Raw genomic sequence first — 12,946 nt, forward strand, 5'->3', positions numbered from 1 at the left:
CCGCGATGGTCAGACAACAGACGCGGCCAGTACTTGGACCAGTGTGTGTAACGGTTCTTAATAAAGTGCAGTGTCGTGTCAATCAGTTTTCTATTTATTTATAAGGCGTCCTGGGTGGCCTGAACAGCCCGGGTAGATTTCGAACCGCGACGCGCTCCTACCTGCAGCCACGAAGCCGAACCCCCGTTATAGCCCCTGAGATCACTTTTCGAATTAACAAGTACTTAAAAAACTTAGACAGGCAGCGGGAGTGGCGTCACAGTCTATCGAGTGGATGTTGCCTCAAATCCAAGTGAGCACGGTTTTACGTATGAAGATGCTGAAGAATGTAGAAAATGGCAAGAACATTGATGTACCATTCCGATCCTGGAGCCTGAAAACTTATCCTGGCTTGCCTCATAGTCAGCGTATCAATTGGTTAGTAAAGTCCAGCTTCGCTACAGGAAAACCAAGATACATCATCGTCGGGCTTCAGACCGGAAGATTTTAAACAGCGATAGTTACCCATATGTTGATATGAACATGGACTTTGAAAACAGAAGATTTCTTCTCGCATATCAAATGTATGCTAAGTTTCAGCAAGCATATTATGGTCGCGGACAGTTACCGATACTGATTCCCAACAGTTTCAAGAACAAGGCTCTGTTAATGGTGTTTGACATTTATAAATGGGATGATCGAATAAATTCAAACATCATCGACTATAGGATCGAGATATCGACTAGTGGAAATGTTCTACCAAACACTTATGCTTTTTGTCTGATACTTCATGACAGGCTTGCATCGTACAATTGCCGAGACAAGCTTGTAAAAATTCTCTCATAAATACTGTTTCGTTTGTGATATTAATTTAGTTATGACCGAGTATTGCTAGCGACAAGACGTAATGCAACTTGCAAGGCTTCCAGAGCCAAAGTGGATTCGTGCTCAAGAATATTGGCATTACCTACGAGGACAACGGCAGAATTATAACCCGCACCTTCCTACCTCTGTATCCCTGGGAAAATATTGGACGAAAAAAGTAAATGCTCAAACGATTGGCTATGCAAATACTACGATGGCCTGAAGTGGGACGAAGGTAAAATTCCGTACCACCAAGTGAAAAACACTCTAGACGATTTGCTACTGCAGAATCCATGTGGCATAATTTATGTCGCCGGATCTGAGCAGAAGAAATGGCTGAGGAATTTGAATGAAGCATCAGTTTAAATTGTAGACCTGCAGACCGACTATGGCTGTCGTTCTCTTCACAAGCTTAGTGCAATTTATGGCATGCAGCTATACAAGTTTGTATAGTTTGTTTTTCAGTGGAAAATTATTGAAAACCTTGATAAATCAGGATAATAGTGGGTTTCATCCTAAGTTTGCATTGCGTACTGTAATGGGCATTTACACTTCTCTTTCCACTGCTCAATTTCTGCCATTAGCGCTGTCTGTGTTTCAGTGTGTTCTGTTTCCAGTTAAAAAAGTTGCGGTAAAAAAAATTAAAGGTTTGCAAGCAAATAAATAATGGAAATAAAATTACTGGAATGATATTATAAACACTATTGGTAAAGTATGAATTCTATCAATATAATTTTTTCATATAAATACTAGGTATTTAATATTAATTTAAACACACGTATAAAATTGATTATTTGAATCAGCAAAACAAACAAGATAAATTTCAATTAATAATGTTTATTGTAGGTATTGTAGGTATTGTAGGTTTATAGTAGGTGTTTGTACAAACTCTCAGCTAATGTGGAAATACATTTTCAGTGTGATTAGGAGCCTGCATATATAAAAGGTGTGCATCTGTTCGTGCTTTCAGTTATCGTTCGACCTGCAAGAAGATGTTTTCGTTTCATCCTTCTAACTTGTACGTGAGCGTGAGACCTAGCTTCAGCAGTGTCGAGTAAACCTACTAGGATCCTGGGAATCTACGCACATATACGGAAATCTGTGGTGAAGGCCCTGAGCACTGGCGGTTTTCGCACTTTCCTGTTTCCTTCGAACTGACTCAGCAGCTATTATATTGATGCGAACCTGGAACCGGTGTAGTCTATCACATAAGACCACACACAATCCTTCTAGCTAGCATAAACGAAGTAGTCGCCTCATTTTCATGTGCAACAACAAACATGGGTGTGTTGCAACATGTTGCAACCTGCAATACATCTACGCAGATGCCCAAACGACGTGCGTCTCGTCGTACTTTAGTCAGTGAACCTGTCCCAACAAGCACCGAGGCAAAGCCACTTTGCAGCCGTGGTCTCAGACGTCGTTGTCTATGATTCACCGAAGCAGTCGTTGCCGCAGAAGGTGTCCCGTCGGAAACCTGTGTTCCTGAGACTGTGTGCTGCGAATTAGTTGAACCGGAATCGACGAAACAGTAATCGGAGTCGACGTGACAGTTCGCACAGCGTTAAAGACTTTGCTTATGAAAATGCAAATGCTTTAACCTAATATGAATTTGTGTAATTTTTCTAAATAAATGGGTAAAACTTGAACTTGTGTGTTTTTATTTTTATAATTTTAAGGTACCTGAATATTAACCTAATAAAAAAATTAATTTTTAAATGAAGTCAATATTTCGACTCATTTAGTATACCAGTAGGCCGCGAATATATAAGTTAGGTCCAGACGACAATAACCTCAGTCAACCTCTGGCCGTGGTGCAGTATGGATCGGCTCTCTTCAGTAAGTTTTGTGAGATTTAGTTGCTGTTTCAATGTCTACCTTGATGGACGATCTACCATCGACATCAGGGACGCAGATGGCACCGACAACGACAGCAGCGACACCGACGACAGCGGACAGTTCAAAGGCAGCAGTGCCGGCAACCACGGAGATCCCTACGTTATCCTTACCATCAACTGCAGACATTTCGATTCAATCTTGTGCTGTTCCATCGATTGAAGTTTCGCCAGTTTTTCACATTGTATTAGTCTGGGTAGTCACCAGAAGATGTGCATAGGAATACAAACAAGTACTAGTATGATTCCATACCATCAGGCATCATCATTTATTGCTTTACCTGAGTCAATAGTTAACAAAAGAGCAGTAGTCATTTGCCTAAACTTGAATGATCATTTTGGTTTTAAATTGAGTATTTTTACAAGATTTCTCGAAAGTAGTCATCAAAACCGTGTTGATAAGAGGTATTATGCTTTGGCGAATAAGTACGACTTTGATGGCCTTTAGTATCGACTACCATTAAATCAGATAAATCTTTTGGAGAAAAATAACCCTGAAGTTTCAGTTAATGTGTATGTGATAAATGAGTATAATAAGGTGTGTCCGATTCGTGTAACTAAACAAGAAAGAAAAGATCATTTCAATTTGTTGCTTGTAACAAAAGAAAGCAATGCTGCACACTACTGTTACATCAAAAACTTTTCCCGTCTTGTGATACCTCAGGTTACAAAATATCAGCACAAGTTTTATGTGTGTAAGATGTGCTTTAAGTATTTCTTTGATCAAACTTGAAAATCGGAGCTAACAGCTATACAGTGTCTTCAACTGCTCAAAATTAAATGTGGAAATAAATATTGAACAGAATTTGTTTAGATAATCTACTTTTTAAATAAATAGCTTGGGCTTTTTTGTAGAAATGTATAATTTATGTAATGAAATTTATGTTTGTAAGAGAACTTGTGGTATTTTATTTCTCGAACCTGTTACCTTTGTGGTAGTTTCAATTTATATAATTTTTTTTGTATTGACAAAGGATTGAAGCAAAAAAAGGATCTATCGATTTAATCAGTAAATGAAAAGTGATTTTTTTGATGTTTTTTAGATTTTTCCCCCGAATTTCTGTGTTAATTATAATGAATTTTCAAGATGATGGTTAATATGTCAACAGCTTACTAGAGGCTGGTATAAGATGAATTTAAGCTTATTTTATGTCTTTCTATATTATTTATTAAAATTAATATTTTTTACATAAAATTAAAATTGTTTGCATTGCCGAGGGATTGAACCAAGGACAGGAGTCGATCAAATCAATAAGTATATTAATAACATATTTATTTAATGAATTTTGGAATTGTTCTCAAATTTCTAGTCAAATAATTACGAATTTCGAAGATGGCACTCAAATTTCAAGATGATGAACACCACAGTTATAAATGAATACTGCACTCCAGTGACAAAAATTAAACAAGATGAAAACAAAATGGCGAACATAATATCATACGATTTATTTTCCTAACCTAAATTAATTACTAAGTATGTTTGGGAGGGGTCTGGGTTAGGGAGAGACTCTAAGTGCGTCTCAGGCCGAAGCCTATATGCTCTACTCATGCAGTGGGTACCATGCGGAGAGGGGAACATGCATATGTGCTAAGGAGGGGGATTGGCCAGCCATGGCAGCAATTGGCAACATGACATTTGTGATATATACCTTGGCATTAGTGGTGGGAGGTCAGTCTGACGATCACTTCCATAGAGGAAGAATTGGTAGCCATTTTTTTTTATTTTTGCCCTCACTGGGTTCGAACTGAGGACCCTGAGCTTCATGACATAAGTAAATTTTTTGAATAATATTTTATTAATATATTACTATATAATTTTTTTATAAATATTAAAACTTTTCCGAATTTTTTAATAATAATTATGGATTTTCAAGATGGCAGCCTTATGAAAATTGCGATGGTGTTTATAAATAACATTTTATTAAATTTTGATTAATTTAATTTTTTTTAAAAAATTAATATTATTTTCCCAAATTTCTACCATAAAAATTACGAAATTTTAAAATGGTGTCCATGATGAAAATTGTAACATTGGGGAGTGGGTTATTCGTTTCCTAGATAGTGGAAAGTTCTAGAAAACAAAATGGCATAAATCAAAATGGCAGATCCAAGATAGCCACCAGGTTCAATATCAAGGTCAAGGTCAAAGTCACCCAAGATGGTCACTGGGACATCACAATCTAAGATGGCAGTCGGCTCCTTGGCTCCTCAGCCTGGTGCAGGAACCTCATTCATATACTACTGACATGAGAAGAGAGAATGTGCTAAGAATCCTCCTCGCAAAATGTTTGGCTTTGAGAACTGTCATAAGCAGTTTACCAGAAAAAATACTATAAAAACACACATGAAGACATGCAGAAGTTGTGCTGCACAACAAAAAATTAAGGTTTCTCTGCAACAATCCATCGATATGCATAAGAGTACATCAGGATTTGGTACAATTACAGCGACATCATCATCTAGTTCGGGTCTGATATCCTTGCATTCTTTTAGGATTTCGCCATGTTTTATTAAATAAGTTATTTACATAAAATTATGTCTTTTCATCGCCTAGGTATCGAACCAAGGACCGGAATCGATCGAATCAATGAGTAAATTAATAAGCAATATATCTGATTAATTTTAATTTTTTCTGAATTTATAGGTTAATTATTACGAATTAATAAGATGTTGTACAGAATTCAAGATGGTGGTTGCCTTGGCAATACATTATTCCTGCACTCTAGCTGATAAAATTAAACTAACATGTCAGTAGCACACACTAGCAGATGAAAAAAATATGTTGTATCTAAGATGGTGGTCTTCAGCAGACAAAAACAAGATGGTAGCCATTACATCATACTGGTGGAATAAGTGGTGGGAGGTCAGTCTGCCAGCAGCTTCAATGCAGCAAGGATCCATCACCTTTTTTTATTTTTGCCCTCGCTGGGTTTGAACCTAGGACTCCAAGTATCAACATATAAGTGCATTTTTAAAATAATATTTTACTGAAATATGATTAATAATTTTTTTTATAAATTTGAAATCTTTTTGGAATTGTTTTAGTTAATAATTGTGGATTTTCAATATAGCTATCGTGAATCATAGTCCTATATGGTGGAGTGTTTTTATTAAAATTTTATTAATACATTTTTTTTAATTTAAAATTTTTTCCTGATTTTTAGATTATAAATTATGAATTTTAAAAATGGCGGTAGTAACGAAAATTGCCACGATTGAGAATCCAAGATAGCGGCTGTAAATAAACTGCAACGACTTCATACACATCCAAGATGGCATGCAAAATGAAAAATGCAACATTTTCTATAATCCAAGATGGCGACTGTTGCAAAATGTACAACTGCATTTTTAAAATAATATTTTGTAAAAAATTTGATTAATTAATTATTTAATTTTAAAATTTCTTCCAAATTTTTAGCATAAAAATTTTGGATTTTCAATATGGCAGCCAGAACGAAAATTTCAGTGGTTAGGTCCAAATTAAAAAAAAAGGTGGTTGTGAGGTAATAAATTATTAGTAAGACTCTTTTTTTTAGTTTATTATTAACTAATTACATGTTTACTTTCGCCAGGATCCGAACAAAGGACTGAAATCGATTAAGTAACTAAACATTTGAAGTAGGTACCTAAGCAGTTTTTTTTTAAATATTTGTTTCTGAATTTTATGTCAAAAATTAAAGATTTTAATTTTATGGTCAAGGTGGCTTAGGATTAGCTTACTTTTAGGAGTCTTAAGCCATTTTTAGGAATTTGGGTTCTTTCTAAGGCAAATTCTTTCGAGTTTTTCAAATTCCGAATTTTTTAATTTTTGAGGAATAAAATAGGAAATTTACGCTCAAAATAGGTATTTTACCCTAGAAATAGGGAAATGTCTACGAATTTGGGTCTTTTTAAAGTTTTGAGGAATTTTGAGCCCAAGATGGCCGCAATACATCACTATCCCAGTTGGCAGTGGCAATCCACAATCCACAGCCTGTAGCCTGAGCCAGAAGGAACTATTGTATAATGCTTGTAATGTGTCTACTGATAATAAATAAAAAGCAGAGTAGAATTTTCATGAATGTTTATTTTATTCAAAATCTCACCTGATTAGGTAATTTAACTGTTTAAACAAATTTAATATCTGAACTTAAAAGTTTATTTTTGCGAGGAATATTAAAATGAAAATGTAAAAATGAGATTCTAGCAAGAATCGAACCCTACCCATTTGAATATTACTACACTGCTGACTTGACATTTAAAGAAAAAAATTCGGTTAAAAAGTATTTTTGTTTTATTAAAATTTTAACTAACAATTGCGGCAAAGTTACACGTAATTGCTTTGGATTTAAACCATTCAAAGCTTCCAAATCAATTAAGAACCTTAAACTTTGCGGGTATTTTTAAAACGAAACAGTTTCTTATAAAATATACCTTGTTTTATGTTAAATTTATTATTAATCAAATGTTAATTAAAGTGACACTAATAGCACCGTTAGTTCGCAGGCCGCCGCTAACTTCACTAAGCCAACAGAGAGTGAAGGTAAAGGCCCTGTCACACTGTCAAATTTTAGCTTCCAACTCCTTCCAATATGTTGGATTCAATATCTTTGAGGGTTGTGACGTCACGTTCAACGTCACTATCGCAGCCATGTTTATTTGAGAGATTGAATGTCTAGAGTTTCCTTCAAATATTTTACGTATAGGACTGGTTCTAAAATATGTTGGATGTTGGATGGGATCAGCCAATCAGAGTTATCTAAAATAAAGCGGCCGCTTTTGTTTCCGTTTCCGAAGTGTAATAGTTTAAATATCAGCAATGGCGAATGGGAAATAAATGCAGTAATTGAATTAATACTATTTTATTTCCTGCTGGAATATGTAATTGTTATTGTATATTTTCCTCCAATTGAATCTGTATGTACGGAAGTGCAGGTTAATATATTTGACTAAAAGAAGTTACTGTAGTTTCGGAATATTATGGTCCTTAAACCAGAAAACATCTTCTATTCAACTTACGATCATTATTTGATTGCTATACCAGTTTTGCTTATGTTCAGGTATTGTTGATACACTAAATTAAAACAGCAAGCATTGCGTACAAAATGTGCCATCAGGAATGAGGTATCAAAACTAGGATATGCATTTCGGAACTTTTACCTACAAATCCAAATTAATAACACCTAAAATAAATTTTAAAATATTTCAATTCAGAGACTTAATGTAACTAAAATTATTTTGGCTTACCCAATCAATCTTTCTTATAAGTCATTGTTCTCCTTATTTCACAATAGCTGCTACTCTGTAAGTATTGTCTGGAATTTTCTGGAATATAGACTCATAATTTCCTGACAATAGATGCCTTGCCAGGCTGTACGAAACAAGCATACCTGGTCTAATATCTCGTTAAAAAATTATTTTAAAGAGATAATGTGACTGAGGTGAAGTTAGCTTAACGGCTCAGGTTGAGGTTTGTAACAGTAAATACACTTAATTCAAAATAAAACAAAATTGCCAATTTCTAAACACAGCAAAAATCAACACATTCACTTTAAAGTATAGGAACAATTTTGATGAAATACAAGTGAAAGTGTCCATACAACAGCAGCTAGTTGGGTGAGAAAATAAGCGGGAATGAGAAGGGATATGCCTACTTGCAGATTTACATTTAATTATATGTTTTATTCTTACTAAACATACCTTTAAATATTGTTTTTGAAGAGCACTATAAATTGCACTAGGTACAAATTTCAGGTAAAATTTTTGAGATGGTGTTGTGTGGAATACTTGTAGAGAACATAAGGGACTTAAATGATTCCCCTGTCGCCAAAAATCTTAATGTAACTGCCAGCCTCTGCTTTGCTGGTATAGACTGGCACAAATGAGTATCCTTCTTTGCAATGCGAGACTCCACAATTGAAAGAAGAAGATCAAAACTTTCAGAATCCATTATTACATAGTTCGGAAATGAATCGGCATCTTCGTATCGAAGTTCATGACAAAAAGGGGTAAAACACCATTTGTTTGCCGGGAAAGTATCCACTGTCTCGTCCACCATCTGCGTTTCCTTTTCTTAGATTTCTCTTCTAGTTTACTGAGACTTGCTACAATTGCAATTACAGCTACAGCTTTTGAAACACTTTGATGCTCTTAATGCAGGCATTGCAAACACCTGGAAAACGTAAATTTTAAACTGTGTATGATCACAATATACCTAAATTGGAATATAACTTACTTAAAAAAGCCCGCGTTCCTTGACCCAAAATTTGTTTTTTGATTCTAAATACTGTCATTTACAGTTCTCTACAGAATGTTTGGTAAAACGAGCTCACTCAAAGAAAATTGATAGTGTGAAATGACTTCAAATATATTTTACATTGCTCGTCAAATAATATTGAATACAATATATTTGAAGACGTATTTAATCCAAAATCACCCTTCAAATTTTGTTGTCCAATTTATTGGATACAATATATTTGACAGTGTGACAGGGCCTTAAGTGCCAGACCCATCTATACGACCGTGGTCAACATAATTGTTCACATGTGCCTCTCTTGCGCCTGCCGCATTAGTGTTATTTCACTGCATTTCCACTTGGAGCGCTAAAACTTATACTTAGTTTTTAGCATTGGACTTTCCGATCCATACATTCCCTTTCCTATGGTTGGGGGCGTAACGACTGAAATAGAGGGTTGTTTTGTTTAATATATAGATTTTAAGTAAGTGAAATTTGTTACATTGGAAATTTAAACATCTCTAAAAATTCCTTATTATTGATTGTATTATAGTACCTAAACAATTTATGGGCAATGATATTGTTGCAAATGAGAAATGGAATCAGCTGATGTTGACAGAATGCCGTGAAGGTGCCTATCCTTTTGTAGTATTGACATGTAATGTTTCGAAAATCCAATGATATACCAGTGACGTTTGTGATTAAAATTTAATGTGATGTTTCTTGCTTACTAATGCGAAATATTGTCAATACTGTATTGTCAAACACGTGCGTTGGCAATGTAGACCCCAAAGAGGTGTGAATTACTGATTTTGAAATCTGTACACAAAACCAAAACACTAATGTCTGCATCCAAAACTAAAATAATGACATCAAGTGACAATTTTTATGCTACCGACCATGAAACTAGAAGTAACCATTCGTTAAAAGAAAGGTGTGAAAATTGTCGGGACGAAGAAAACGATTGGTCTACGAATACAAGAAACGATGGTAAGTCATCAAATTTATTATTTTGAATATTAATAAATATCAAAATAATGTTGCCCGTTATAAAGCACAAATTTAGTAGGTTAAATGTTGGAAGTTACTCCTACAATAGTCACTTTGAGCATATTGGATTGAAATGAAAGTGAGAATTGACTGCAGTTGATGTGCTGTGCTGTCATTAAGTATTGCATCGCGTCAAATTTTCCACCTTCCCAAAACCATTTTGCTCCTTCAGTGCAAGACAGTGGGATGCCTGTGTGTGACCTGGAGCCTCTTTCCAAGAATGTATGTAATCTACATTTTTTGTTGGCACTTATGTGGGTTGAGGCTGACATAGGTAGCTACTGATTTTTTCAAGTTTTTTGCACACTTAAGTTTTTACAAAGAAACACACCCCTAAGTACACATATTTAAGTCAATCGCTACAAATTGCTACAGAAACCTGAAACACTGTGCTGCTACATTAGGATCATTATTTTTCACTAAACGAGAAAGACAACACAAGTTTTGATAAGTAAGCTGCCCTCCCACCCAAATTCTTTTCCTGCAGTCATGCTCACTGGTGACCCAAACTCATATTAGTGAACTAACTATATTATTCTAAGAAACAACACAGAGGTTAATAGTTAGGAAGTGGTTAAGGTGAGCTAATTTTTATACACCCATTTCATGACTGTCTAACTTTTCTATCATAGTAACTTACCTACCCATATGTTTTGGCTTGATTATCGAAGTTTCATGTCAGTAATTCTGAAAATTGTATTTTAGGTACCTACTAATTAATGTTGCTTTTTATCCCACAAAAGGGCATTTTTTAATTGCAACTTGATCCAAAAAGTAGGTACTCTGTACCTAGTGGGAATGCTGATTATGTCCAGGGGAATTCTGTGGTAAATATTATTATGAAATAAAAAACTTCAAAGTCAATATTATTACAATGTCTAGAACAAAATATTTTCAGAAATTTAATTATTTTCCATCAATATTTACTAGTTTTTAATTGGTGATAAAACATAATTTTTCCTCGATTTAAATTTTTTTACTTGAATTTCCAGATTCCAGTCAGTAATTTTCTAGATTGGTGGCTTTTTAATAGGGAAAAAAAAATTTCTGAGATTATATTTTTGAGCACTACTATTTTACCTGAAATCAGCAGTTTATAAATTTTCCTTCTGGATTCTGAAAAACTTTCTTGTAAGCAGGGCTACGAAGTCAAGGAAATTTTAAGAAAAATATTGGTTGGACTATTATTAGAATTGCTGGAGCATAATATTACAGCCAACGTAGTAATTTTATATCCATGTTTTTTTGTTTTCAACTTCCTAAACCACGTCAGTTTTGCAGATGCAAGGCCGTTTTCCAGTACCAAGTTTCTTAAAGTATCATGCTATCAGGATTGAGTGGGAAGGATTTTTGACTTAGTAAATTAAACAGCAAACATCATGCCCCACAGGATCAATATATACAGAATCATGCCATCAGTATAAAATGTACAGGATTTTTTGATGTGCTAAATTAAAACAAGCATCACGTACTATATGATCATACCATCAGAATCAAATGCACAAGATCTGGATATGACACATAACAACAAAACTTAAACGGTGAACATTCACACATGTCGTATGCATTTACATCTTTTTCACTGTAAGTAGGAAATGTTCGTGATATTTTAGAACCTTTGTTGAGAATTCCGCAAGGTACTCAATGTAATTAGGGATTCGCCGACCATACCAAGGTACATTCAGCTTCACATGAAATACTCCCATAAACACCAGCCATGCTTACATCAGAAAATAAAATGGTACAAAACTGATCCTCTATAAAAGCCCATAAATTTTTTCCCCTGCTAATTGATGCATTCATTTAACAATTTACACACCAAATGCTACATGAACAGAAAATTTATTTTGACAATTCTTGCCTCCATAACTTTATGAGGGTCAAAATACTTCTTAAAATACAAACAGTACAAATCTGCTGTAATACGAAATATTGTACAATTTGAAATTAATTGAAATCTAGTAAAAAAATAACATTTCTATGTTGTTGGAATCATGTACACTACTGTATAACCATTTATAAAACCCATTTCATAGTTAATAAATTACCACTTGACACAACTACGACAAAAAAAAAAACAGTTAAAATGGCACTAATGAAGTACGTACCTATGTCAACACACCATTTTAACCGTAAACCTTTTGCAGGTAATTAAAATCTCAAAATCTTGTACTGCTGACTCTATAGAACCACCACAATGGTTAGTAGAAATAAAATATAGCCTAACACATTTGAAATGTATTTTGAAGTTTTGCGCACAAGCTGCTATCTAGACAATCACCCCTAACTTAATCAGCTCTTCAATTTTGTTATGATCAAGTGCTGCAAACACCTAGCATTTTCAGAAAAACCAAACAATGACAATGAAAAACATTAAAATTGCAAAAAAACTCTTAATAAACTCATCCTTTTGGACTCAATATCAATACTTAAAATGTCTTGCACATTTGTAGGTATGCTGTGTCAGAAAATAAAATCACAGTGTACGTTGAATTCAGTGAAATATTAAAATTAATTATCATAATCACACAATACATGATTCTTAAACCTTTATAAAATGTGCATTACAAACACATTGTGTATTCCAAAATAAGAAAGCATATCTGCACAACCGTTATAGTAGCATCCCTGAGGCTGAATGGATTTGCTAGAGCATCGTGGGGACCTCTTGGATTTTGAACATTAGATGATAGGAAGAATAAAAGGTTATATAATGTTTTCTCTTTCAACGGTGAGGGAAGCTTCTACAGGTTTTTTTCTTAAAAAAAAAGTCATCACACAGAAATATTTGAGCAGATCAGATATTGGTAGTTTAGGTGCCCCAATGTGTCTCTGATATCAAAAATATCTTAATCTGCTGGCTTGCATGGTGGGGGTGGCCATCTGGTAGAGTAGAAAATAAGGGGAAAAAAAAAATTGAACACGTCAGATGGAGAAGCAAGCT

General features: G+C 34.5%; 1 protein-coding gene across 4 annotated transcripts in view; it reads left to right on the top strand.

The window, feature by feature from the left end:
• The first annotated feature begins 9,358 nt into the window (after positions 1-9,358).
• LOC134529395 (mucolipin-3-like) overlaps positions 9,359-12,946 on the top strand; it is a 167,406-nt gene continuing 163,818 nt past the window's right edge. For all 4 annotated transcript variants that reach the window (XM_063363416.1, XM_063363418.1, XM_063363417.1 and 1 more), the window contains exon 1: positions 9,359-9,942. In XM_063363416.1, coding sequence (XP_063219486.1) covers positions 9,795-9,942 — 148 coding nt within the window. In that variant the 5' untranslated portion in view covers positions 9,359-9,794. The remainder of the gene's footprint in view (positions 9,943-12,946) is intronic.

This window comes from Bacillus rossius, chromosome 2, assembly GCF_032445375.1.
Source record: "Bacillus rossius redtenbacheri isolate Brsri chromosome 2, Brsri_v3, whole genome shotgun sequence".
Taxonomy (NCBI): domain Eukaryota; kingdom Metazoa; phylum Arthropoda; class Insecta; order Phasmatodea; family Bacillidae; genus Bacillus; species Bacillus rossius.